The sequence below is a fragment of the Gorilla gorilla genome, chromosome 3 (genome assembly GCF_029281585.2).
Source record: "Gorilla gorilla gorilla isolate KB3781 chromosome 3, NHGRI_mGorGor1-v2.1_pri, whole genome shotgun sequence".
In the NCBI taxonomy this organism is placed as follows: Eukaryota; Metazoa; Chordata; class Mammalia; order Primates; family Hominidae; genus Gorilla; species Gorilla gorilla.
The window spans coordinates 15154555-15182380 of NC_073227.2; the positions used below are offsets into that span (position 1 = coordinate 15154555).

A 27826-nucleotide genomic window follows, 5' to 3' on the forward strand; every position below is an offset into this window, starting at 1 on the left:
CACGGCACCTTCTTCACAAGGCAGCAGGAAAGAGAAGCGCCGAGCGAAGGGAGAAGAGCCCCTTATAGAACCATCAGATCTCAAAGAACTCACTCACTGTGACGAGAACAGCATGGGGGAAACGGTTCCCATGATCCAATCGCCTCCCTGGTCTCTTCCTTGACATGTGACGATTATGGAGATTACAGTTCAAGATGAGATTTGGGTGGGGACACAAAGCCTAACCATATCACTGTCTCTACAAAAAATATAAATACATAAATACTTAATTAGCCAGCATGGTGGCCTGCACCTGTAGTCCCAGCTACTCTAGAGACTGAGGCTGGAGGATCACTGGAGCCCAGGAGTTCAAGGCTACGGTGAGCTATGATTGCACCACTGCACTCCAGCCTGGGTGACAGCTCCCAGTGCCCTCACCCTGCGTGTGACTATGTGACTGCTTCTCACCAATGGGAAGCCTGGGAAATGATGAGTCCCGCTTCTGTGCTATGGGTTTAAAGAAGACTCTACCGTCTCTACACAGTCATCCTCCAACTGCCAGCCAGGAGGGGGCTCTCTGAGGCCCTGGGGAGAGTGATACCACAGGCTGGATGCAGGTTGGATCCCTGAGTCACCATGTGGAGGAAGGTGGCCCACCAACCAGGAGTACCAGCTTGCACTGTTAGGGAACAAAAATGTACTTCTGTTTGCCAAGCTCCTGCAATCTGGGGTTGATTTGTTGCCACAGCTAGGTTTGCTCCATCTGACACACAGACAAGCCTGCCTTCAATCCCAGTCTCACCCTCTGCTAGCCAGCTTGCCTTGGGCAAGTGCCTTTCCTCCTCCCAACCTTGGTTTCCCCATCTGTAACACAGTAGTAATATCTGCCTCCAAAGGCTGCTGTGAGGAGTACATACGGTAACTAATCCAGGCGCAGTGATCTGCACAAAAGCTGGCACCCAGTAAGCAGCCTTAACCAAAGTTAATTTCCCTCTCTGCAGAACCCACACCTTTCCCGGGCCACCACACACTCTCTGTCACTCCTCCACTGGGGGCCAGACATGATTGCACACACTCACATAGGGCTTTTGTGGAGCTGACTAGGAATTATCTGAATAGCTCAATGTCTAACAATAAACCAAGAGACACTCACAGTTATTGAAAGGAGACCAGAATGACAAACGTATTCTTGGCCTCTCTCTAGGGCATGCTGAACCCCAAAATAAGCATTCTTCCAAGTCTCTGCACTGGTAATTCTCAAACATTAGCGTGCAAACGCATCTCTTGGAGATAGTGTTACATTGCAGATTCTACGTCAGTAGGGCTTAGGGGCTGCAATCTTGCTGCTGAAAGTGCCATCTGTGGACCAGTGGTGCCAGCATCACCAAGGATGAGCTAGAAATGCAATCTTGGACCCTGCCCTGGACCTGCCCATGGGAATCTGCATGTTAACCCCCATCTGATTCCTGAGCACAGTCACATTTGAGTCCTGTGCTCTAAAGTGACAGAGTTCAGACTTTGAGAGTCTGAATGAGGCAAGGTAAGGATTTTCATAGCTCCGAGAGAGGGTTCTCCTGAGAGGGGACACACACGGCGTTTGCACGGGCTCACACGCTGTGGTATGAGACACACGATCACACTCACTCATTTCTCTCATAAATCTTCACTTCCTTAGAACCTACCCTCCCGTTAGACACTAGCTGTGCCTTCTTCAGCCTGCGGTCCTCTCCGGAAGGTGCGTGTCTGTCTCTCAGCCCAATTCAAAGAGGTGGGAGAGGCGGCCACAGCCTCTGTCGGCCTGCTGGGCACCTGGGGCTATAGAAGAGGGACCGAGGCTCAGCGAGATTAAGTGACCACATCCCACAGCTACTATGGCTGCTGCAGGATTTGAATTTAGGACGATCTCGCTGGGCCCTACTCCCAGCGAGACAAATTAACACAAAGCCCCAGGGAGACAAATTAACCCAAACCCCTGGAAGAACTTTAAAAGCAGAAGCTCAACCCCCCACCCCAACACAGATTTTGATTCCGTTGGTCTGGGTGAGGCTGCCCAGAAGGCCCTGCTGGGTGGCTTGGGGTCCTGTGCAGGAGGCCAGGTGCACCGCTCCATGGTGGCAAAACCAGCCCAGCCCCCTGCTCTCTTGCAAGGGCTCAGCATCTGGTACCAGAGCAGGAGATGCTCACAAGGGAGAATTTCTGTAGGGGTCTACAAAGCAGGTGCTTTCAAAAAACAGTGCTCAAAGAAAGTGGGAATTGAGAGGCAAACGAGGGTGTTTCTACCTGGGGTGCAGGAAGGAGCAGGCATATGGCATTTGAGCTTAGCTTTCGTGAACATATAGGCGTTCTCCGAACACAGCTTGAAGGGAGGGGCTCAGGTAGATGGAATGGCACCTGCAAGGGTTCAGGTTTACGGAAACGGGTCACCTCCCATGGTCTCCCCACTTCCTCCCCTGTCGGCCCTCCAGGCTCACCGGAGCAGCCGGTGATGTCTGGGCTCATCAGTCCTTGGACAAAGCCCTCCAGGAGCTCTGTCTTCTCAATGTAAAAGCCAAAGTCCTTCCAATGCCCCCAAGGCCCTGCGTGGCCTGGCGGTGTCACCCGTGGGCCCCATCTCCCACCTCCACCGTTTTTTTGCTCACTGGCCTCAAGCTGGCCTTGCTGGTCCTGGAACATGCTGAGCCTACTCCTGCCTCAGGTCCTTACACTTGCTGTTCCCTCTGCCTGGATGCTACACAGCCACGCCCAGAGTTCATGATCCCAACACATGTGCCACCTTCTCAGACACCCTCCCTGGCCACCCTAGGGGACACTGCAGCCCTCCCATCCCGTCCCCCTTCCTTCCTCCCTGCTGGGTGCCATAAGCTTAGCTGTTGATTTCTTCGCCTGCCTCCCATTAGAACATGAGTCCAAAGAGGGAGGGCTCTATTTGCTCACCATTGCCCCCCAGTGCCTAGAGCACTGCCTGGCACCCGGCAGGGGCTCTATAAATAGAGATGGAAAGAGGGAGGTGGGCGGGCAGGCGTGGGCTTAGGTGGGCCCAGCAAGAGATGCCCTTGGGCAGGACAGCTTGGTGTGCATGGCCAAGGAGGGTGGGTCCCAAGCCAAAGGCATTGAACACCAGGCTGAGGAGTGTGGATGCCACCTGCTGTATCACCCAGGCAATAGGGAGCCTCTAAAGGCTTTTTCTTTCCCCCAAGATGAAGTCTTGCTCTTGTCGCCCAGGCTGGAGTGCAGTAGTGCGATCTCAGCTCACTGCAACCTCTGCCTCCTGGGTTCAAGCGATTTTCCTGCCTCCCGAGTAGCTGGGATTACAGGTGGGCACCACCACGCCTGGCTAATTTTTGTATTTTTAGTAGAGATGGGGTTTCACCATATTGGCCAGGCTGGTCTCGAACTCCTGGCCTTGTGATCCGCACGCCTCGGCCTCCCAAAGTGCTGGGATTACAGGCTTGAGCCACTGTGCCCGGCCCCGAGAGGCTTTAAGCAGGGGAGTGGCCTGGTCAGAGCCATGCTCTGGGATGATATGGCCTACCACTGTGGCCCAGCAGGCTTGAGGGTCCCAGTTAGTGCCCCTGGAGCCAAGCAGAGGACTGGATAGGACCCAGCGTGGGGAGGGAGCCCTCCCTGCTCTTGTTACCTTGGCAGAAACCCCGAGAACACTAGGACTGTGGGCAGCCCCTGCAGGCCTGTCCTGCTCTGCTGGCCAAGGCTTGGAGCTCTACCCAGGGCAGGAGGTGCCCATGAGAATGCCAGGGAGTGCGAGCTCCCCCAGAGACCCAGGCAACAAGCACCCACTCGACTCCAGGGCTCAGAGCCCTCGCTAGGATGCCGTCAGCATTTGGGCTGCTGCCTTTTGCACTCCAATACTTGAGTTCAAGTCCTGGCTCCACCACTGACTCCGGGCTACAGGGACCTGGGCTACAGCCATGTCCTCCTCTGAACCTTGGTTTCCCCATCTGTGAAATGGCTGGATTTGTGCCCTCAGCTCTGCCCTCTCTTACCTCGCACCTCCCTACCCATGCCCAGAGCCTCCTTGACACAGACAAATGTGCCATCGCCTCTGGAATGCTGGGTACCTTAACAGTCCAGGCCTACCAGACACTCCAAATTCTAGGGCCTCCCAGGGCCTTAAATGACAGGAAGAGAAGGCCATCTTATCTCTGGAGACAGAAGCTTGGGGCTTGGTTCTATTTCCCTGGCAAATTCTGGGGCACAAACCAGAAAGCTGCAACAGGAAAAGACCCATACTATGCAAGCCTAGGCTTTAAAACCAAGAGGGACCCTGGGAATCTCGCGCGTCAACTGCCTGCACTTTAAGGATAGAGGCACGCGGGCCAGGAGAGAAGTGACTTGCCCAAGGTCACCTGGCAGCAGTGAGCGCTGTGCAAGCCCCAAAACCCCCAGTCTTGGGTTCCCATATCCCTGCAGGCTGGCTCAACTGTAGGGCCTCCGCTGTGGAAATCAGTCCTCTGACCTCAGATCTGGAGGCCCATGGCCAATGCACATTTCCGATTAAACATGCCTTTGAGGCCGGACACGGAAGCTCGCACCTGTTATCCAAGCACTTTGGGAGGCTGATGTGGGAGGATCGCTTGAGCTCAGGAGTTTGAGACCAGCCTGAGCAATATAGTGAGACCATGTCTCTACAAAAATAAAAATAAAAAAATTAGCTGGGCATTGTGGTGCACACCTGCGGTTTCAGTTACTTGGGAAGCTGAGGGGGAGGATTGCTTCAGCCCGGGAGGTTGAGGCTGCAGTGAGCTATGATCACGCCACTGCACCCCATCCTGAGTGACAGAGCGAGACTCTGCCTCAAAAAAACAAAAACAAAACCCCCCAAACAAACAAAAAACCCAACCCTCACCTTGGCCCTCCCAAAAAAAACCCATGCTTTTGAGGAGGTCAGCAGAAAGCTCTTGTCTTTGGGGTGGGGATCGGGGGTGTAGAGGAAGATTTGACTCTTGGAGGTAGCTCCCAGCCCTGTTTGTGACATTTTATTTTTCTCTTTCCAAGCTCCTGGTTGGCAAATCAAACAACTAATCACTTGACTCTTGTGCCCTCTAGTGGTCATACTTTGAATAGCAATAGTTAGGACTAAATTTAAAGCGCAAAGTACTCAGGTAATACTGCCCCAAGCCGTTTGTCTAGGGCCACGCTTCTTAGACACTCCCAGGCCTACAAATCATCTTGGAATATTATTAAAATGCTGATTCTTTCTCAATAGGTCTGGGGCGAGCTCGAGATTCGGCATTTGTAACCAGTTCCCAGGTGATGTCGATGCGGCTGGTGCTTAGAGCACACTTTTGCGTAGGGAAGAGATCCAGCACTTAAGAGTCACCTACATTCCGCTCTATGCAGGTGCCCACAGGAGGCGCTTCCCTGTGCCATCTCACTACCTGACGCCAAAGAAAAGGTGCAGAGGTGACTTCCCCAAGGACACATAGTGGTGAGGCAGGGTTTTTCACCAAGGATCTTTTGATTCAAAGCCAGTACTCCCCACATGCACAGTAACATATCGGAAGACATTCTATGTTAGCAGATACCACAGACAGCACGGCACAGTCCACTCAGAGCTCAGAGCTTTCCACCTGCTGGATCATCCCTTGCTGCATAATTTGAAAGGCCCAGTGCAAAATAAAAATTCAGGCCCCTTATTCAAAAAGCAGGAGGAAAGTGCAGTTACAGGGGTAAAATAGAAAGCTTTTCCCTTGAAAAATTTATTACTTATGCAATGTAATAGGGATAATAGTGATGCATGAGTAACAACATAAACTTACAAATTTGTCAAAATAATATTTTGGGTGTGATTATTTATACAATAAAACAAATAATACTTTATTTATGTGATAACTGGATTAGAAGCTTTCCCTGGCTCACTTTTCTGCAAATTCATTTATTAGGTTATCAAAGCTTACACTTTTAGCAACTTTGTTTTCAATCGATATAATTGAATGTGACATCAGTTGCTCTTGGGAAATACAAGCTCACAAATCATTTTAGGACACTTTCCATTTTAAGAAGGACCTTTCTGCTGATGCATTTTTTATTGGAGCTATTAAGAGTATCTTATAGGCTGTAATAACTTTGAGACACATTTTTTATAATTTTGAAATACAAATGTTGGTATATCTAGAGCTGATGATTCTTGCAGAACAATTTTTCTAAAAATATTTAACTCTTTATACAAATCATTTTTATGTGAATCTGAATTTAATTTTAAATGTAGACAGACAGTGGTATTTTAATGTTTCATGGCTGACCTTCCTGCAACCTGTGGGGGTCATACAGAAAACCAGCAGTGGCTTTAAGGATTGAATGCACTATAGTGTAATCGCCCGTTTATGCCTTGTATCACTGTATCTTGAATTACAAGGGAAATTTAATTTTAAAATTATCTTCCTCATTAATAATTGTATCATCAAAGCTCAGTACGAAAATATTGTTCTTTTGGTCAAATGTGACCATCTTTATCTTTAATTTCTATTTCTAAGCTTTTGGATATTTGTTTATTATAATGTTGCAATAGTTTTTGAAACCAGAGATTCTAAACTTGTTGGAGAGTTCCCGTAACTCCCAATATGCTTTATTACAGTGTCCCTGTGTACACTTCTGTTTTGTAATAACTTATAAAGTTTACTGCTTGAGCCCTGGCAGTTCCCATCCTGGCCTGAGAGTTCCATATTTATGCAGGGGCCGCAGGAGCCACAGGGGCTGGCTCTTGGCATGGAAGGGCTGGCCGGCCCCCCACTGTGGTCTAGGCACTTCCCAGCATGAAGAGAGGAAATAGTTCACGGCTCACGACTTCAACTTGTCTGGCCATAAAAGTGGGTCGTCAAATTTAAAGGGGCTGTGATGAGGATTGTCTAAGATTTTAAAGCTGCATCCCATGCTTTATTAGGAAGTCCTGAAAGCAATTCAGTGGGCTGTGCGCAGTAGCTAAAACATATGAAATAGAAAAGAAAACAAAGGGTCAGAGCGCACCTCTGAAGTGGAGTAAATATTGTTGGGCAAGGGCTTGGTCTTAGTTATATCTGTGTGCTGGGCCATATGTAAAATTCATTTCTTACCATGCCTCCTGTCCCAGCAGGGTGACTGAGACTGTGATGCCACAGCTCTGCTTGCTAGGGGGCACACTCGTGGCTCACCGATGAGTGCAGTCATCTCTCCTTCTGTTGCCAGGGAAGCCTCCCCACCCGGCTCACTCGTCTTTGTCCCAGGGCAGCCATGGTCCTGTTTTGTGCTCCGTTACCCCTAGTGATTTGGTTTCCTGGGGCACTTTAAATTTGCCTAGAGAAGAATGTCCTGCTGAGGCTTGGGACCCAAGCTCCAGGTGTACGCCAGGCTGGCGTCGACGACCCGACCCACTAGGAGGGGGCGCATGTGCACCAATGTCTGTGTCTGTCACTCCTCTCTGCTCCTCGACCTCACCCGCAATGCTGAAGGCCCAGGTTTGGCTGTTTCATACCCAATGACCCGGAATGGTGGCCCTAGGTCCTGTAAGTGCTGGCTCATTGGGTGGAGATGTGTGGGTGCCTCAGCTGGGGGGCTTGCTTGCTGGCCAGACGTGAAACCCAAGGCCCAACCTGAACCCCAAGGTGCACTGTGAATGGAACCACTTTAGCAATAAGGCTCAACCACAGGGATTACATGAGACAGTCAGCCCAGGCATGGCACATGCCAGGCAGTCCATCTGGGTTTTGTTATCACTGCATCTCCCAGCATTGATCCTGGGAGAGTGACTGTCAATAACAACATGAATAACTAGGTCTAGAGCCCCTGCAGGATACAAGACATCACACAGGGCACTTTAAAAAAATGCATCTGCTTTCATCCTTGCAGTAACCCCATCAGGTATTGATATCCCATTTTATACATCTGAAACCTGAGGCTGAGAGAGGGAGTGCCCTGCTCAGTGCCCCACCTGAGCTAAGGTGGAGATAAGATTGAGTGTGGGGACTGGGCGTGTCTGCTGACATTGAGACTGGAAGTATTAGATCCCCCAGCTATTCTAACTCGCTTGTGGCAGTGGGGGAAAAAGGCGAAGGGGTGGGCTTCAGGTCCTGCAGGCTTCTGGAGGTAGCACCAAGGCCAGAATTAACCCTGCCCACCATCTGCAGGTAAATCCTTCCTCTTGCTGCCCGAGACACGCACTGCACTTCCTGGACCATGGCACTGCTCCCTCCTCACTTGGAAACTGCCACTTTAGTGTTATTTTGTGGAAAAGCCCTGTCTCAGTTCCAGGTGCCTGGGGATAGCTACTACCAATTTGCTGTGTGTCTGGGAGGACCCCTTTCCCCCTCTGGGCATCTGTATTTCCTATGGTGACAGGAAGGGGCTGAGCTAAATGAGCTACATAGTCAGTGTTAGGGTTGCCAGATAAAATACAGGATGCCCAGTGTGATGGTTAATACTAAGTGTCAACTTGATTGAAGGATACAAAGTATTGATCCTGGGTGTGTCTGTGTGGGTGCTGCCAAAGAAGATTAACATTTCAGTCAGTGAACTGGGAAAGGCAGACCCACCCTTAATCTGGGTAGGCACCATCTGATCAGCTGCCAGTGAGGCTAGAAGATAAAGCAGGCAGAAACATGTGAAAGGAGAGACTGGCTTAGCCTCCCAGCCTCCATCTTTCTCCCATGCTGGGTGCTTCCTGCCCTCAAACATCAGACTCCAAGTTCTTCAGTTTTGGGACTCGGACTGGCTCTCCTTGCTCCTCAGCTTGCATTTGGCCTATTGTGGGACCTTCTGATCATGTGAGTGAATACTTAATACATTCTCCTTATATATAGATCTATCCTATTACTTCTGTCCCTCTAGAGAACCCAGACTAATACATCCAGTTAGATTTGAATTTCACATAAACAACGGATAACTTTTATATAAGTATATCCCAAATATTGCAAGGGATATACTTACGTTAGCAGTGGCAAATCCATATGGGTCTGCAGCAACCTCAATTCTTTGCATCCTCAGAAGAAATAATTCAACCTAGGGGCATAAGACAGAGTTTGAGACCGAGGCAAGTTTTAGAGCTAACGTGACAGTTTATTAAAAAGTTTTAGAGCAGGAAGGAAAGGATGTAAAGTACACTTGGAAGAGGGCCACATGGGTGACTTGAAAGATCAAGTGTGCGGTTTCACCTTTGACCTTGGGTTTTATATGTTGGCATGCTTCTACAGGGTTGTGTCCCTTCTCCCTGATTCTTCCTTTGAGGTGGGCTGTCTGTATTCACAGTGGCCTGCCAGTACTTGGGAGGGGCTGCATTGCAGTGTGTTTATCAGAGTTGTACGCATGCTCTCTTGAGGCGTGCTTCCCTTACCAGTGGAGTTCTTCTAGAAGGTTACAGGCCAGTTAAACTCCACCATTTTGCCTCTTAGTGTGAATGCTTGAGCCCACCTGCCCAACTCCTGCGATCTATTCGGAAAGCTGCTGATCACGAGCTGCAGGTGTTTCTACGGATTAGGAGACCATCTTTCCCTGGCACTGGCTGCATGGGGGGCGGCGGTGGCTCTCCTGCCCTGCTCCTGTCTGACTACCTACCTACTGTAAGACTTACACTGAAAGTTGTCTATCTGAAATTGAGATTTAGCTGGTGGTGTCTGTATTTTTATCTGCTTTATCTGTGAATCCTATTCATAGTCTAATTTGGAGAATCTGAGTGTTAATCACTCATCAAGGTTGGCCCAGCTGGCACCAGGGTCCGGTGTCTGGAAGAGCTCCCAGCCCAGAGGGGAAGCAGGGAGAATGCCGGATACCGTGGGGAGGGGGTAAAGTGGGAGGGCAGGGCCGGTAGGGAGGAGGTAGTAACTGCCCGGAGGGAGAGACTGGTCTGGAAAGAAAAGGGTGCCCTTCCTCCTGCAAATGGGGCTAACAGCCCTGCAGGCCCCGCGGTCAGAGCAGAGAACAGACACAGTCAGGATGGAAAAGAAGCCCTCGCCTTTGCTGACGGCGCCTCCAACAAGGTGTGGGGCTCCTCTCTTCCATCCGTAAACGGCTCGACCTGCCCCGCCGGGGGGCTGCGTGCAGGAAATGCAATCCTGTGTGCAGGGTGCGCGGCACAGAGCAGGCCTTCGAGGCGCTGGGAACTGTCATCCACCTGGCTGGGAGAAGGGCGCTGGGGCTCCTGGACTAGGCGGCCTTCGCGAAGCCAGAAGGAGCTGCTTTCCTCCCGCAGACGCCGCGTCCACGATGGCTTCTTGCTCTGGAGCCCACCCTGCTTTGGCTCTGGGCAGCCCCGTCTTCAGCGAAAACTACACCTCCCAGCAGGCTTTGCAGAGCCCGCCTGGCCCCTGGGATGCGCGAAGGGTGCCCTGGGACTTCCTGGAAGCTCTAGTCCTGCCTGGAGAGCAGGGGCGATACCCGAGTCGCGAGGCCCCGCAGGGCGATGGCTGCAGGCACTGCGGCCGTCCACCCGGGGGTCTGCACGGAGAGCAAGCGCCTCCCGGCTGCGCAGTCCCTGTGCTTTCGTTGTGCTGCGAGGCCACCGTGGCCAGGGCTCTGCCCCAGACAGCTCCCGTCCTGGAAGCTCCTCCCGCGCTGCGCAGGAAGCCCCTCTCCCACTGCGGGGTGCGCGCCCTTGATCGGCTCCCAGGAGCGCTGGGGACCCCCACACCCGAGCACCCAGGGCACAGCCTCCCAGGGGCAGCACCGCACTCCCTGCCCAGGGGCTCTTCTGGCCTTCTGTGCGCAGGTTGCCACTGGTGCAGCAGGCCGGAAGTCCTCCTGGAAGCGGTCCTCCTGCAGGCTGGAGGGAGCTGCTGCACAAACACCCTGGCTTCCTCGCCATCACGTGTTGACTCTCAGATGCACGCGCTGCGCTGGCTTCTGGCTTTCCCAGCTCCAGTGGCTAGGATAACCCCCTAACTCACAAAGCTGTCTTCCCTTCCCAGTTTCTCTTCCCTAACTCCCTATAGCATATAATAAATTCCTCTTCAAAGGTTTTAGCCTGTAAATTGTTAAGTACAATGGGTTCTGAGATCCTCTCCAAATAACTAATGTATCAGTATGTTCAGCTCCCCTGTTCTTTGCTCTTCGTTTTAAAGTTTAACTTCCTCGTTTTTTTCGTCTCCTTGCCCCTAGTTTCAGTAAACAACCCCCTCCTTGCCTCTATCACCAGCTCTGTCCCGAGTTACCCCTGGTCACTGCTCTGACCTGAGTCATCCTGAGTCACCTGTTCTGTAACCATCTTTCCTGCCAAACTGCTCACCCCACCACTCCAGCTCGTACCCCTGCTCTCTTTGAAATGGCCAGTTGGAATTAGCTTAGGCTGTGCAGTCCAACACTAGCCAATAGGGGAATGACATAGCAGGAGGGGCTACTTGCGTCAGGAATAAAAACCCCTTCCCCTCCCTTGTTCAGGTGTGCTTTTGCCATTGCTCCATCCGCGAATCACACCCTTCTATAGAAGTAAAATTGCCTTGCTGAGAAAATTAAATTTATGTCCGAGTGCCATGAAAATTTATTTATAACATCCCCTCTCTGGGATTACCTCCCAAATAACCCACCTGCAGGCAAATGCTGATCTCGGGGTTGGTTTCTTGGGGACCGAAACTTGGACAAGTTGATTGCCTTACTCCATCTTCACCCCACCATTTAAGGCTGACAAGTAGCGATTATTGACCTAATGTTGTTGGTTGTCTCCTCAGTGGAGAAAACCAACTGTGCCCCAAGTCACTGTGGTGGCCCACAGGAGGTAGCAATGGGCTCAAAATCAGGGCTCCAGAGGCCAAGACCATAAGTGGTCTGGTCTCCACGGCTGCTTGGCACCTGTGCACATGGTCAGAGTAGGTGTGTACATGTCCCTCTAAGGGATGTCAGGTGTGGAAAGATGGAGCCGTGTTACCAAAATCTTCCCAAATCAATGCTGCCCAGGTTATAGTCCACAATAGGAACACTTACAGTGCAGATGCTCTGCTGAGCCCCAGACACAGACACAGACTGAGCTGGTTGCTCACACACACAGACTCACACACGCACACATACATGCACATGCATGCACACACATGCACACTCATGAACACACACACACACACACACACACACACAAATTTATTTTCTCCTTGGTCAGCAAAGCTGTCTGACTGTCCACCTGCAAAGCCCTGAGACTTTGCATCCTTCCTTTGCTGCTATGGAAGCTACACTTGAGCACCTGGGAGGGGTCCTGGAGGCTGGTCCTGAGGCAGGACACAGCTTTATGCTGCAGAGTTGGGAAGGGAGAGGAAGAGTTACTGCCAGGACAAAGCTGGGGGAGCACCAATCTCACTTGATCTTAATTCATTCACTCTCCTCTTAAACCCTCCTGGAGACCTGCTGGGCCTGGGAAAGAACTCGGAGGTTCACTTTGCCCTGGGACTGGGTCTTGAAGGCTGAAGCTCTGCTCCCCACCTTGGCACCCCCAGTACCCCTGCTGTACATGACTCAAGGTCACCCTGATGCCTTGACCACACCAGTACCCCTGATTCACTACCCCTGTGCCACACTTCTGAGACTCAGAGCCCTGTGAAGTCATAAAACATCTCTAATTTCTGGACTTCCAGCACCAAGCCCAGGGCTTGTCATACAGTAGGTGCTCAGAAGATGTCTTCTGGAAGGAATGAACTTAGTGAGCGGACTGGAGTGGGAACTGCAGGAAGTAGAGAGAGTGGCTGGAGCCAGGAAGGAGCTGAATCTGGCAAAACTGCTTTCCGGACATTACTTGATGCTAGATGCATTTGTAACTCTGCTTTCCGAAAGCCACGTTCCTTTCTCATCACACTGCCCAGGTACCAGCTCCAGCACCTTCCATCACACCTTCCCTGTGAGGACGCTCATGAATGTGCCTGACGTTAGCCAGCCCCCCACTGCCCAACAGCCCATGGCATTCTGCAGCTGCTTCCCAAAGCAGCCAATGTCATCACTGCAGGAACTGCATCCGAGTGTCAAGGAAGAAAGAATGGGGGCTGGTGGGCTTATTAACACTAAAGAGTGTGCCTCCTACCTGCTCCCTGCATCCAGTAAGACCCAAGTCTGCCTATTCCTTCTTCCTTAGTAGCCCTCGAGCCTGACCACTTTTGTCCAATCCTACATGATGTATGTGTAAAATTTCACATGGAAATCACTCCAAGGCCAATGCTCTCACTCAAGGTTGGGGGAATGGGAGGGGCATGGAGGGGAAGGGTCTCTCCAAGCTTCTGCAGCAGCAGGACCCACCCACCCCTCTCATGCCAGGGGCCTGGGTCGGAGCTTCACTGTTTGAGAGCAGGAGTGCTCCAGGCTGTGTCCAGCCGTGGTGTGCCCTAGGAGTCACTGCACCATCGTGTGCTGGTGTAACCCTAGGCTGTCCCCACTGCAGTGTCCATCAATGGGGACAGGGTGCTGGGGTTGGCTGCATCACACCATACACAGGTGACAACAAAGGGGACTACATGTAGATGGGAAGGAGTGCTAAGTCAGGCGCAGAACAGCACACCAAGAACAATATGAACAGTGCCCTCCCATGGGTAAGAAATAGGAATCACGCTGCTGACAGGCGAGCTTCTCTGCTAGTGTTTGTATGGTGCTGACGGCTGGTCAGAAACGCACTAGTGAGGCCGCACCAGGTCTGTTTGGCAAATGTCCCCCGGACCATCCACCATCTAAGGTGCTGAAACCTGGCTCAGCACATGACCCCGAGGGACCCTGCTCCAAGGACAAAGCCTGCTTGCTGGTGGTGTCCTGAGAAGTGCCAGTTTTCAACTATTCAACTATCAACCCATTCATTCATAAATAGAAAAATGCCTGGAAGGAAAGATGCACATGAAGATGTTAACAGTGAAAACTTCCAGGGAGAGGAAGGGGAATGGCCGCAGTTTCTGACTGTCCAAAGGATTGAGTCTGAATATTTTAGGATGAAATGGCATTCATGAATTTTTCTTTAAAGAAAAGAGTGTATCCGGCTGGGCATGGTGGCTCATGCCTGTAATCTCAGCACTTTGGGAGGCCGAGGCAGGCGGATCACGAGGCCAGGAGATCGAGACCATCCTGGCTAACACAGTGAAACCGTGTCTCTACTAAAAATACAAAAAAAAATTAGCCAGGCTTGGTGGTGGGCACCTGTAGTCCCAGCTACTCAGGAGGCTGAGGCAGGAAAATGGCATGAACCCAGGAGGCGGAGCTTGCAGTGAGCAGAGACCACGCCACTGCACTCCAGCCTGGGCAACAGAGCGAGACTGCGTCAAAAAAAAAAAAAAAAAAAAAAAAGCATGTATCCTCCGATCCTGCACAAGGATGCATCATCTACTGCTCTCCTCCCTCCCTCCCTTCCTCTGCGTTTCCAATCTCCTTCGCTTTGCACACACAGGTTTTCCTGCCGGCGTGCCAGTGTCCCCTTTGATGAAGGAGTTTGTAATTGTCCCCATGGGCCCCGCTGGAAGGCTCTGGCCTCTATCTGGCCCTTTGCTGAGCCACCCTGCTGCATAACTCATTGCCTCCCACCTGAGTGCCCACGGCAACTTGTCCATGGAGGCAGACTCCCCAGCCCCCTGCCCCTGCCCCCTGACAAGCTCCTTACCAGGGGCTCCTTCATGTCTGCATTCCTCTGCCCAGTGCCCAGCTCAGGGCCTGGCACCCATGGGGCTGGGTTAGGGATGACCGGAGGCATTGTCTATCTCCCCATCCTCCAGCACCCAGCATAGCTGGGATGCGCTGACACACAGGAATGTTTGTTGAGTGAAGAAAAGAGTGAAGTATGCACGAATAAGTCAATGGACAGACGGGAGTCTCCCAGGACCTTGGCTGTATGTCTAGTGAGGACCGGAAGGAGCATGAGGCAAGGGAGAGGGGAGAAGGGAGAGTGGAGGGGGCAGCGAGCGCCCTCCACGGCCCGGCTCACCCGGTGTCCATAACTTGCGGGCTGAAGTGGGACAGCATCAGCACCATGCTGAGGGTCTCAAACTCCTCCAGGTACCCCCCATAGGTCTTCAGCCCTGCCAGCTCCACCTCCAGCCTCTGCTGCTGGTTCTGAAAGGAACATGAGAGGTGCATGCCCTGGCCTCGACTAGGAGAGAGACACTCAGATGTCATGAATGGACGGGCAACAAGTGAAAGAGTAAATAAGAAAGGGAATGAAGTACATAAATACATATATAAGTAAATGAATAAGTAAATAAATATGTCAGCAAATCAAGAGTAAATATGTAAATAATAAGTACATAAGTAAATAAATAGGTGAATAAATAAATAAGCAAGTAAATAAATATGTAAATAAATACACTCATGCCCTGCAGAGCACCTGAGATCTGCAGACATTGCCAGGATCTCTCTTCCTCTCCAGGAAGTGGAATAATGGCCCCACCCACACTGTCTCCACTCGTTAAAATCCTATTACTTCTGGCCCGGTGCAGTGGCTCATGCCTGTAGTCCCAGCACTTTGGGAGGTCGAGATGGGCAGATCACTTGAGGCCAGGAGTTTGAGACCAGCCTGGCCAACATGGTGAAGCCCTGTCTCTACTAAAAGTAGAAAAAATTAGCTATTCAGGAGGCTGAGGCAGGAGAATCACTTGAACCTGGGAAGTGGAGGTTGCAGTGAGCTACGATTGCACCACTGTGCTCCAGCCTGAGCAACAGACTGAGAATTCAGCTCAGAAACTCCTATTACTTCACTCTGGGCCCTTTGCAGGAGCTCAAGAGCTCACCAGACCCTCAGAGAGGCATGCCTGCCTCATTTTATAGGCTGGGGAAGCGAGGTTCCAAGGGGCTCAGGGACCTGTCCAGAGGCCCCCCAGCTGGGGAGGAGGGCTGAGTTCCACAATTGTGTCCATCCAATTCTGGACCTGAGCCTTTCCCAGGTTCCTTTTGCGTGGCTACACCAGGGCTGTGCAGGTGGAAATCAGGTCCCACCCAGCCAAGAGCAGGGGCAGCCCAGGGGTGAGGGCTCTGGAGGCTCCAGCCCACTGGAATACAAGCTGTCAGCCAGGCCTCTCCCACTGTGGCCTCTGACCTTTGGCATCCTAGGAGGGGGTACCTGTCTTCAGGAGCTCCCGTCTTCGGGAGCTCCACCAGGTGAGGCACCTTGCTTAGAGGGTCATGGACGCAAACCCCAAGGACCCCTGTGGGCTGTTTTTCAGGGACCTCTATTGGGTGGGCTATTGCGTGATGGCTTTGGATTACTGGAATGTTTTCTTTCTTTTAAAAAATTTAACACCCACTGTTCTTCAGAATTCTTTCATAAGCTGCAGGGAAATGAATAAAGTTACTCTCAAAGGAAAAAGGATTTTGATGGAATGTGGGGTGCACAAAAGTCTGGGCTGAAGGGCCTGTGGGAGGGATGGGAGTGAGTCAGCTGCGACCCTGATCCAAGGTGATCCCAGGGCGCCAGGTGCCCTGCTAGGTACCGCTGTAGGTGGTCCACACGGACAAGTCTCTGTGAGCGCCATGACAACCCTATGGAGCAGGACCTACCTGCATCCCCAGATGACAGGCAGGCAGTGAGGAAAGGTGCCTGAGGTACATGGCTGTGGAGGACACAGCCAGGATTCCAGCCCCTGATGGCCAGGCCAGGGCCTGGGCTCCTAACCATGACAGACTCCAACGCCTCTCCAGGGTCCCAGCAAGATGTGTGCTTTTTACATAATCATTGAACTTCCAGAAATTCCTCTAAGGAAGCCAACAAGAATGGGCACAAAGACACACACAGAGCAGAACGTTCAGCAGCCCGATTTCTAACGTAAGAACCAGGTGTCACCAAAACGTACAGTCATAATGGCCAGGCACGGTGGCTCACGCCTGTAATCCTAGCACTTTGGGAGGCCGAGGAGGGCGGATCACTTGAGGTCAGAAGTTCAACACCAGCCTGGTTAATGTGGTGAAACCCCATCCCTACTAAAAATACAAAAATTAGCCGGAAATCACTTGAACTCAGGAGGCGGAGGTTGCAGTGAGCCGAGATCATGCCACGGTACTCCAGCCTGTGCGACAGAGTGAGACTCTGTTTCAAAACAAACAAACAAACAAACAAACAAACAAACAAACAACACAGTGAGGAACTGGGCAGCCAGTGCGGCTCACGTACATGATGAAATATTATGCAGCCAGGAGGGGCAATGCCTAAAAGAACGTCGAAGGAGATGTGAAAATGCTCACGCTCTTCTGCAAACGGGAGCTGCAGGATGGATTTTACCTTCATGTCCATCTCCCTATCTCTTTCTCTCCATCTTTCTATCTCTATCTCTATATAGAGATATAGTTAGATATATTTATTTAGATAAATATAAGATAAATATGCAGATATACAAATAACATGCAGATATATTTAGGTAGAGAGATAGAGAAATAGGCGGGTAGATTCAGGTATTTATAGAAAATAAGACTAGAAACACTGCACTGAAATGCTAACGACGCTTCTCTACTGATAGTGTTTACATTTTCTTCATATACTTTTCTGAAATTTCAAAATTTTCTTCAATGAATACGTTTATTTTATTTTATTTATTTTGAGACAGAGTCTCACTCTATCACCCAGGTTGGAGTGCAGTGGTGCAACCTCAGCTCACTGCAACATCCACCTCTTGGGTTCAAGCGATTCTCGTGCCTCAGCCTCCTGAGTAGCTGGGATTACAGGTGCCCGCCACCACACCCGGCTAATTTTTGTATTTTCAGTAGAGATGGCGTTTCATCATGTTGGCCAGGCTGGTCTTGAACTCCTGGCCTCAAGTGATCTACCCGCCCTGGTCTCCCAAAGGGCTGGGATTACAGGCGGGAGCCACCATGCCTAGCTTCAATGAATATGCTAATTTTATAAGCAGAATAAAACAATTATTTTACTTTATTTTATTTTATTTTTTTGAGATGAAGCCTTGCTCTGTCGCCCAGGCTTGGGTGCAGTGGTGCGATCTCAGCTCACTGCAACCTCCACCTCCCAGGTTCAAGTGATTCTCCTGCCTCAGCCTCCCAAGTAGCTGGGATTACAGGCATGTGCCACCACGCCTGGCTATTTTTTTTGTATGTTTAGTAGAGACAGGGTTTCGCCATGTTGGCCAGGCTGGTCTCGAACTGCTGACCTCAGGTGATCCGCCCACCTCGGCCTCCCAAAGTGCTGGGATTACAGGTGTGATCCATCTTGCCTGGCCCTTGAAATTCCTTTTAATAGAGTTTGTTTCTTCCTCTGATAATTTAAGTGACATCTATCCATTGGGGAAAATGTGGCAGACACACAGAAAGGACTGAAGAATTACATAACATCTTCTTTCATCTTGCCAGCCAGAGATTACCACCATTACCATTGATGTGGGTTTATGTATGTGTGTCATTTTACATAGTTGACGTTGTTGAGAAGTAGTGAAGAACAGAGTTCTTGGACCCAGACAGCCTGGATTTAAATCTCAGATTGACCACTCACTAGCTGTTCAACCTTGGACAAGTTACTTAACCTCTCTGTGCTGCATTTTATGTTTAGAAGGAGATGATATTATCACCTGCCTTGCAGTACTTTTATGAGAATTAAGACAGGTTATTTGTATGAAGTGCTTAGAAATGTGCCTCATTGAAAACTTTATTCTTCATCTGATTGTAATTTTTACTATTGTTATTCCTCTAGCGACTTTTCTGTTTTGTTCTGATTAATATTATAATCTCTATGTAGGTGATTCTGACTAGGATTACAAACCATAGGTCATCACAGATGCCAGGGAGTTGCTGAACTTGATTACCCATTTTTCAGCAATTTATAGATAAACTCTTGCAAGAAACACAGGTTGAGAGAAGCAGAACTCCTTTCTGGATGCAGACATCTGAGCGGAAGGAACTCGGGGCCCTCAGCTTCCTCCTCTGACTTGATCTCATTTGTCCCTCCTCTTCCTCCAGAGGCTCCAGGTGCTTTGAGTATGTGGCAGGATCTTTTTTAAATTCCCCTATAAAGCAAAGAAATCTTGTCACACAGGTCAGCCCATGAGCAGAGAATGAGCAGCACTTCCAGGCCTGGCCCTCTGTCCACATGTGGGCGAACCAGCCTCTGCCTCAGGGTCCCCTGTTTGGTGGACAGAGAGACAGACAAGCAGAGCACGCCAGGACCAGGCAGGGGCAGAGGCCAGCAGAGGAGGCCTCCTGGAGTAAGGGTCCTTGATTGAGATGGTGTTTTTTTGTTTTGTTTTGTTTTTTGCCTAACAGCTTTATTGAGATCTAGTTAACATATCATGGTTGGGTGCAGTGGCTCACGCCTGTAATCTCAGCACTTTGGGTGGCCGAGGTGGACAGACCCCTTGAGTCCAGGAGTTCGAAACCATGCTGGGTAACGTGGCGTAAAACCCATCTCTACAAAATAATTAGCCAGGCATGGTGACCAACGCCAGTAGTCCCAGCTACTTGGGAGGCTGAGGTGGGAGGATCACCTGAACCTGGGAGGTTGAGGCTGCAGTGAGTTGTGATTGTACCACTGGACTCCAGCCTGGACGACAGAGTGAGACCTTGACTCAATAAATAAATAAATATAAATAAAGAAATAAAAATAAATAAAGTAAGTGTGTGATTCAGTGGTTTTTAGTAGGTTCACAGACATGCAACCATCACCCCAATTTTAGGACATTTTCATCCTTTATAAAGAAACTCGCAGCCTTTGGCTATCACTCCCTTATCCTCCCAAAACCCAGCCCTAGACAACCAGCAATCTCCTTTCTGCCTCTACAGATCTCCTGCTCTGGACATCTGGTGTGAATGGAATCACACCGTGTGTGGTCCTTTGTGTCTGGTTTCTTTCACTTACCATGTTTTCAAGTTTCCTCCACATCGTGGCGCATATCACATTTCACTCCTCTGTACGGCCCAAGGTTACGCTGTTGTAAGGATGGACCACGTTTTGTTTATCCATTCAACCCTTGATGGGCGTTTGGTTTGTTTCCACCTTTCGGCTATTACGAACTGTGCCGCGATGAGCGTTCATGTTCATATTTTTGGTTGATCATACGTTTGCAGTTCTTTGGGTGTACACATAGAAAGTGGTAAAGAACAGAGTCCTTGGAACCAGACAGCCTGGACTGAAACCTCAGATTGGCCACCGGAGCGGAATCGCTGGGTCACACGGCAACTCTATGTTGAACCTTTTGAGGAGCTGTCAGACCGTTCTCCGATGCAGTGTGCCCTCTGTCAGCACCAGAGCAGCAGGGTTTCAGTTTCTCTACATGCTTGCCAGCACCTGTTATTGTCTTTTTGGTGGGGTTTTGAGGCATGAATAGGTGCAAGACTGGCACACAAAGGTGAAAAGCCACAGCAGGAGAAGGACAGCGTGCAGGGAGCCACACAGCAGGTGCCTGTGGGGTTCCTTAGCAGCCTGCTGTTCCTAGAGAGGGGGTGGAGGCAGAAAGTCACTGATCCCTCCAGCCCCCAAACCCATCATCGTAACCATGGGCACCCAGAATGTGCCACACGGTTAGAGACCGTGACATGAGGAACATCGAATCCTACAGCAGCCCTTGAGGTCAGCATGATGATCCCATTTTCACCTGAGGAAACCAAGGCAAAGGGTGAAGAATCTGCCCAAGGTAAAAGAGGTAGTAGGTGACAGAGCGGGGATTCAGGCCCTTGATGGTGACACAGCACTGTCCACTAAGCTGTCCCTAAGGTGGAGATGCCTGCTGGACTCCCCACAGAAAGGAGACATCAAGACCTGAAACCTGGGGGCCTCCTGCAGAGGCAGAATCTTGTCCTAGGCTGCTGGGCTGGGGATGCGGAGCCGGGGGAGTGACACCAATGGAAACGGGGTTGCTCTTTGGGGTGACAGAGATGTTCTAAAGTCCACCACAGTGATGGCTGCACATATCTGAAAATACACTAGAAACCACTGAACTGTATAGACTTTCAGCCAGTGGGCACTATGGCATGGGAATTACATCTCAACAGCCCTGCTGAAGAAAACGCTGGACCCCTGCTCCCATCTTCTCAGCACCCTCGTTTTGCAGACGAGGAAGCTGAGTCCTGGGCTGGATGTGGAAGAGCAGGGAAGATTCTTCCGGGGTGGAGATAGCTGAGTCCTGGTCTTGCTCCTCAGATCCCAGGGCTACAAGAGCAATTTGAGACCTGAACCCCAAAGAATGCAAGGTTAACACCTCGTCCCCAATCAGGGCCCCGCCTCAGAGACTGCAGCTGCCAAAAGCACTGATTTCCAGCAAGATCCACCAAGAAAAGTGGAAATGGGAAAGCTCTCAAGAGCCCGACTGCTACTGTAAAATTGTAGGTAATTTAGAGAGAAGATGAAACAAGGTTTGCCCATGTCTGTTTCCTTTTAAATGGTCACGCAGGCCCCCAGAGAATTACAGTGGTTCACGGCCACATGCATCTACAACTTTTCATGGTCCCCCAGCGCACGGTTTTATAGATTTTGAAATATGCCTGAATTCTCTCTGGTGGGTAATTTACACAGAATAACTCTACGCATCCAAGCACACATGTTTTGCTCCAGAGCAGGTGATAAGATGCATTTTCTGTCTTCAGTGCCATTATTCACCCTAAACAAGACATTACCAAGAACAGTTCATTTCCTTTCAAACACCAGACGTAGCACGAGTCTCCTGGATATTCCTTCAGCAAATATTCAGTATCTGCTATGGATCAGGGATGCGCCCGGAGCCCCACACAGCACCGCCCTCCAGACCCGTGTGTGCATGTGTGTGGTATGAGTGTGTTGTATGTAGTATGTGTTTGTATGTGTGTGGAGTGTTTGGAGTGTATGTGGGTGGTGTATGTGTGTATATGAGTGTGAAGTGTGGGGTATGTGTTGTGTTTGTAATGTGTATAGTGTGTGTTATATGTAGTGCATGTGTATGTTGTGTGTGTGTAGAATGCATGTGTTTGTATGGTGTTGCGTGTAATGTGTGTTGTGGGACAGTAACAGGGGATGATCATTGCAAAGTGAAGGGTATGTGGGGAAGCCTTAGGAGCCCTGGGGAGGCCCAACCCCAAGTCTAGGTCAGGAAAGTCTTCCTGGAGGAGGTGACCTCTCTGCTGCACTGGGCCCTGCACGAGGCACTGTGTATTCTCAGGAGAGCCCTGCCAGGCAGGCAGTGTCATCCTTATTTTACAGATGAGGCCGGGTAAGCACACAGTAGCTGCGTAACTGGCCCTGCGTGACTCAGCAAGCAGGGTGCAGAGCAGGGGCCTACGTGAGATCTATCTCTGTTTTAACAACCCTAAAGGATAGGTGGGAAGAGAAAACCCAATGTCACCCCTTAGTCCAGCACCTGCCATGGCTGTTTTCACGATCTTTCTCTCGATTTTACACAGGTGCAATTGTGGTGGGGCTTCTCTGTGTCCAATGGGTCTCATTTCACTAGAATGCAAGACGTTTGAATGCCAGGGTGTTCGTATTCACTCACATGCTTGGCCCTTGGTTTCGTCATCACGGAGCTCTGCCTCGTCCTTCCTGTGTCCCTAGTACCTCGCTCTGTCCCTGGAAGGAATACATGCTGTAAGGTCATTTGTTGAACACATTCATTCATTCGTCCACTCATTGGATACTTACTGAGCACCTACTGGGAGTGCCAGGCGTGGTTCTAGGCCCGGGGTTCACCACAGTGAACAAAACAGGCAAAACAATTGCTGAACTCGAGGGCCTTCTCTTCCAGTGGGAGACAGGCAATAACACCAGGAATGAGCAAGTGGAAGAGGCTGCGAGTTGGCGATGCAATCATGGAGAGAAACGGGCAGGGGATGGAGGTTTGCACCGGTGACCTGGGTGGCGTCCCTGGGCAGGAGACAGGTGAGCAAAGACCTGGTTGAAGGGTGGTCTCAAGAGCCCTGAGGCCACATGGGCACAGAACCTCATCATAACCATGGGCACCCAGAATGTGCCACATGTCAGAGAATGCGGCATCCAGACCCGAGGTGGCCACAGGCCTGGGGATGCTCTGGGATACTTGAGGAGCTCGTAGAGATGGAATAAAGTGAGCGAGCGCTCCAGGAGAAGCTGACGTCCCTGTCTTGCGTGGCCCAGAGCAGGCGGGCCTGGCGAACTAAGAGGAAAACAGATATAGTGGAAAACCTACCCTGTCCTAAACACCCACCTGGTGGTAAGTGGGCTTGACTAGAGTCTGTCTTAAAATTGCATTTTAATAACAACAGATGTCACGTGGGCCGCCCGCTGGTGACCTCTGGCGCAGGTGGAGTCAAGGCCAGCGTTTGCGGCTGAGCGGCCTGGCCCAGGCTGTTTACCTGAGAGGCGCTGCAGGTGCTGCCTTTGCAGCAGGTTCCTTCTTGTTGCGCAGGGAGCTGAAGAGCTGCCTGCAGGTCCTGCAGTAGAGGTCTTTGAGTTCATCTCCCTGAGGACAGAAAGGGTTTCAGGTGAGCAGGGAGGAGGCTCAGGTGATCCAGCCTTCTCTGAACATAAAATCAGCTGAAAAAGACACACGGGCTTTGTGTGGACAGGGCTGGGTCCTGCAACTCCCTTTCCCCACTGTAAATTTCCTTGCTAGGTGTGACACCTTTCTGAGCACAGATGAGAATTTCAGTTCATCTCAACACCTCTGTCATCGGGTGAGAGAGAAAATGCTAGGTCCTCAGTAGATAGAGGTGCGTTTTCAGAATTTGTCTCAGGAAAGGGCTCAGCCCTATTTGGGGGACACCAATCAGAGGGTCAGAGGTGCCTTCTTTGATTGCAAACATCATCTCGAGGGGTCTTCATGTTACCTGCTGGAGGAGGATCAATGCTGTTCAATTTAATCTGAGGTCTGAAAACCCCAATGAGCCAAGAGGAAACACGAGGTACCTCTGATGTCAATGTATAAGCACCTGGCTAGGTATGGAATGAAGATGAGGGAGAAACGAGGAAAAATGGAAACTTCATTTTTTAGCATGGCAGATTCTAGGTGATACTTTTAAAATGGATATTGACTACTAATTTATTTTTATACAGCAAACTCTTAAAATTACTACGTTTTAAATAAGGCAGTGATATATTGTATTTGTTTAAAGACGAGGCTGCTGTGTTGGAGTGACCTTTCCTTGTAACACACCAGGTTTTTGCATGATGACAATTTACAAACAATCCCCCAAATAAGGAGAAGGCCGCAGGGCCTCAGCATGAATGAAGAATTCGGGAAGACAAGCTGTTCTCTGCTAAGCTTGGACAAATGGCATTTTGGGAGAAAACCAGGAGCAGGAATGACAGCTGTTCTCAGGCACCCTCTGCTTAACTCTGGTACCAAGAGATCTGACATGCATGATGAGGACCAGAGGCCTTGCAGCTCCCCTGGAACCATCAGAGACGCCACCACGCGTGGGTATATCTGCTAGTTCTATGCCAGACCAGAGATTTTCCAGTTGATTATTTTTATCTACAGGCACTTGATTGAAAACAAAGGTTATGTGGAAACCCAATAAGTATGATGGACCAGAGTAGACCTACCTGTGGACCAACTCAGCCCTCTGCATGTTTTTATAAATAAAGTTTTATTGGCATGCAGACACGGCCCTTTGTGTACATATTGTCTATGGCTGCTTTCCTGCTACAAGCATAGAGTTGAATGACTGCGATGGAGGCCATGTGGCCCACAAAGCCCATGACAGTTGCTATCTATCCCTTTCCAGAAAAAGTTTGCTGATCCCTGCTTTGGAGGAAGCTAGGGTGGGGGCCGTGCCCCAGCGCACAGGGAGGGGCACTAAGTGTGAACACTTACTGCAAGTGTGAACACTTGCCATGTACCAGGCGCTGAGTACCAACCTCTCTGTGGTTTAGCTCATTCATCCTCACTGAGCCCTGAGGAGAAGGGCCTGTGACAGCCCCATTTTTCAGATGAGGAAACTGAGGCAGTGAATGTTCCAGCAATTTGTGCAAGGCCACAGAGCCACCAAGTGGTAGAGCTGCCATTCCAACCCGGGCACTTGGACTCTGGAGCCCACACCCTGGTCACTAGGAAGGCAGCTCTCTCAGCCAGTCCCCGTGGGAGCATGGGACACACGTGGCTGGTCCTGGAGTCTCGTGGATGGCAGAGCCCCTGATGCACGCTTCCTCCGGTGCTCAGCTGGAGAGGCAGCAATGTGAAAGATAGGCAGGCCTTGCTGTGACGTCCTAGGGACGCGGGCCAGCCCCGACCATGGAGCGTGCAGGGCAGGAACATGCAGGGCGAACGGGGGTGGACCCAGGACCACTGGGAGAAGCCAACCTCTGCCCTGGGGCAGCCACTGGTGGGGCCAGAGACTGGCGCCTGGACCCCCACTGACAAGGACACTTCAATGCTGCCCTGCGGGCCTGTGCCCCTCAGAGAAGACTGGAATCCTGGTGGCTGGTGGCCGCCCTGTGGGTCTCAACGTAAAAGTGCCGCTGATGGGCTCTGTGATTGAGAATACTTTCAAAAAGGATGAAAAAGAAAAATGAGTGGAAAGTGTCCTCCGTGGTGAAGGCATAGTGAGTAGACAATGGATAGGGTTCCCTCCTCTGCCTCAGGCTCTGGGGACAGAGCTAGGCCCCCCAGATGAGGATTTTGGTGTCAATGGTTTGTTTGGGTATTGATCTCAGGAAGCACCAGTAGGGCTGGAAGTGAGTCAGGTGGCTGGGCAGGGCCATTACAGGAATGGGGCTCAGTCCCATGGGAACTCTCTGGGGTATGGAACCCACCTGGGATTTGTCTCACCATGGTGGTGGTGGTGGAAAGCTGTCTGCGTGGGTTTACATAGATGCTCAGTTTGCTAGCTCTGCCCTGCACATCTGGCCCCATGGCCATCTGAGAAAAGCCCACGGCAGAGATGCTGGGCTGTGGGAGGGTGCCACGGCATGTAGGAGTGGTGAGTGCTGCAGGAACCAACCTGCAGCATAGTCAGTGTGGGCCCTGGAGCAGCAGCAGCCATGGCCCATGGGCATATCAGAAATGCAGACTCCCAGGCCCCACCCTGAACCTGCTGGAGCAGAACCTGCCTACCAGCAAGACCCTCGGTGACCGTGTGCATGCTGGAATTTGAGAAGTGCCAGGCCTGTCACTGTGATTCCTTTCCCTTTTCTAAACACTACAAAGTAACCGCTGCCTCAGCACTCCCTGAATGTCCACTGACCCTCCCAGGTAGGAGGGAACAAGCTGCCTCTTATCTTTAATCTTTAACTGGTCCAGGATGGGCTGAAAAGGAAGAGACTGGATGTCCAACTGCTTTGGCTCTTCAATCAAGGCGACTGGTGTGAGCGCTGAAGGAGGGGAGTAACACCAAGGGCTTTCCCAGCGTACTTTCTGCTGCATAAACATCCCAGACCCCGGCTTGGGAGAGGTGAGCTCCAGTCCACTCCTGCATCCCACACAGCGCCTTGTGGGCTGCACACCTCTGCAGGAAAGCTTGGTAGGCCTCAGAGCTCTGGAAGGCCTGCAGCTTGCAGACATAGCCCTACTTTTCCTCATCCACCTGAGACACATATCTCTGGAGGAAGGAGCACAGAGATTCTGAGGCGCTCCAGATTTGGGGTTGGGATGGGGATGGAGGCTGGGCATCCTCTTGTCCAACCTCCTTGGGGCTCTTTAGGATGATCCCAAGAAGCTACTACTCAGCTTCTGCTTGCACACCTCCAGGGACAGGGACCTCACTACCTCCAAGCAAGTTCATTCCTTGTTTGAATGGCACTGTTTTCCTTCCCATCAACTGGCATCTGCCTTGCTGTGGCCACTACCATTCTCCAGGTTTGGTCTGATGACTGCAGAGAAGGGCAGCATTATCAGCTCCTGCCAGGGGAACCTTAGACTTCTCTTCAATGATCCCTCATGCAAACATCAGCACTTTTCCCTGCACAGGGTCCTGGGCTGGGCACTAGTGACAGATGAATCAGATCCAACCCCAGGCCTCGGGATGCTGAGTCGAGCCCCTCCCTCTCTCTTTGCCCCTGCCATCCGCTGGCAGGCAGCGAAGCCTCTGCACTGCTCTTGGCCACATGCTCAGGGGCCTGCTCTGACCTAGTGCCAGGAATTGTCCGGCACTGCCAGCAGCTGGAGCCACTGGTCCAAAGACACCTTCCCCCTCGCTTTGCGTGAATACAGCTGACATTTAATCTCCATCTGACTGGCTACTGGATAGTTCCTAGTTGGTTGGAAACGTGGGTAGGAAGGAGAGGGATGTTACTAACTGAGCCCCCCATTAGGATTTTGTCAATTGTAAACAAGAGTTTTCTATGACCAAAGCAAGATGAAATTGTAGAGGTTTAAAGAAGTTCACGTCAGGGTCTTTGTATTTGACTCAAGGAAATGACACTCTGGAGGCAGGGTGCTGTTCTGGAGAAAGTATGGGCTTTGAGGTCAGATATTCTTAGGGGTGTGGGAGGGCTTATTGTAGGAGGTGACACTGAGGCAGGCATGGCTTGAACAGAAAATGACACGTTTGTTCAGTGTGGCTGGAAGGTACAGCTGGGGGTGGCAGAAGTGATATTGGAACGTAACAGTATTTCATGCAAAATGGGCTTTGACCTTATGCCACAATTTGGCATTCCTCCCCTGGCCCCCAGAACATGCTTCTGTAGGAGGTTAACAGGTGCTCTGTGAAAAAGAGTCTCCTTGGTAAATTAGTTTGAGAAACACCGCACGCCAGCCCCCACACGTAGAGACTCTCATGCCCCTTTACATGCTTGGCTCTGTCTCTTCCTCTGTAGCCTCACTCCGGGACAGCAGGGGCCCCATCGGCCATGCTTGTGGCTGTATCCCCAGCACCTAGCATGGTGCCAGGCATAACAAGTGCCACATAAATATATTTTAGATGCACCAAAAATGTACTGCTGAGGGAGAAATCTACGATCTTGATTTCCTCCAGAATTTCCTAGACTTATTTGACAGCCGGCCCATGATTCCTGGATGGGCCATTCTGCCTGACCCAGTTTAGGAGATGCTGCCAAAAGCAAGGGGACCCATTAATTGTTCTAAATGGGTGACTGAGTGGCATCTCATGT

At 50.8% G+C, this 27826-nt stretch overlaps 1 protein-coding gene and 1 long non-coding RNA gene across 2 annotated transcripts in view; both read right to left on the bottom strand.

The window, feature by feature from the left end:
• The window catches only part of WFS1 (wolframin ER transmembrane glycoprotein), a 57924-nt gene extending 47206 nt beyond the window's left edge, over positions 1-10718 (bottom strand). The window contains exons 1-2 of the mRNA XM_055385868.2: positions 9917-10718; positions 8896-8967 (exon numbers count right to left, since the gene is read on the bottom strand). Coding sequence (XP_055241843.2) covers positions 8896-8946 — 51 coding nt within the window. The 5' untranslated portion in view covers positions 8947-8967; positions 9917-10718. The remainder of the gene's footprint in view (positions 1-8895; positions 8968-9916) is intronic.
• A 6994-nt stretch (positions 10719-17712) lies between these two features.
• On the bottom strand, positions 17713-23280 carry LOC101141609 (uncharacterized). The gene is made up of 3 exons (XR_008678978.2): positions 22442-23280; positions 19691-20426; positions 17713-18842 (listed from the first exon to the last, which is right to left on the bottom strand). It is a non-coding gene; the product is annotated as an uncharacterized lncRNA (long non-coding RNA).
• Between the last annotated feature and the right edge of the window lie 4546 nt (positions 23281-27826).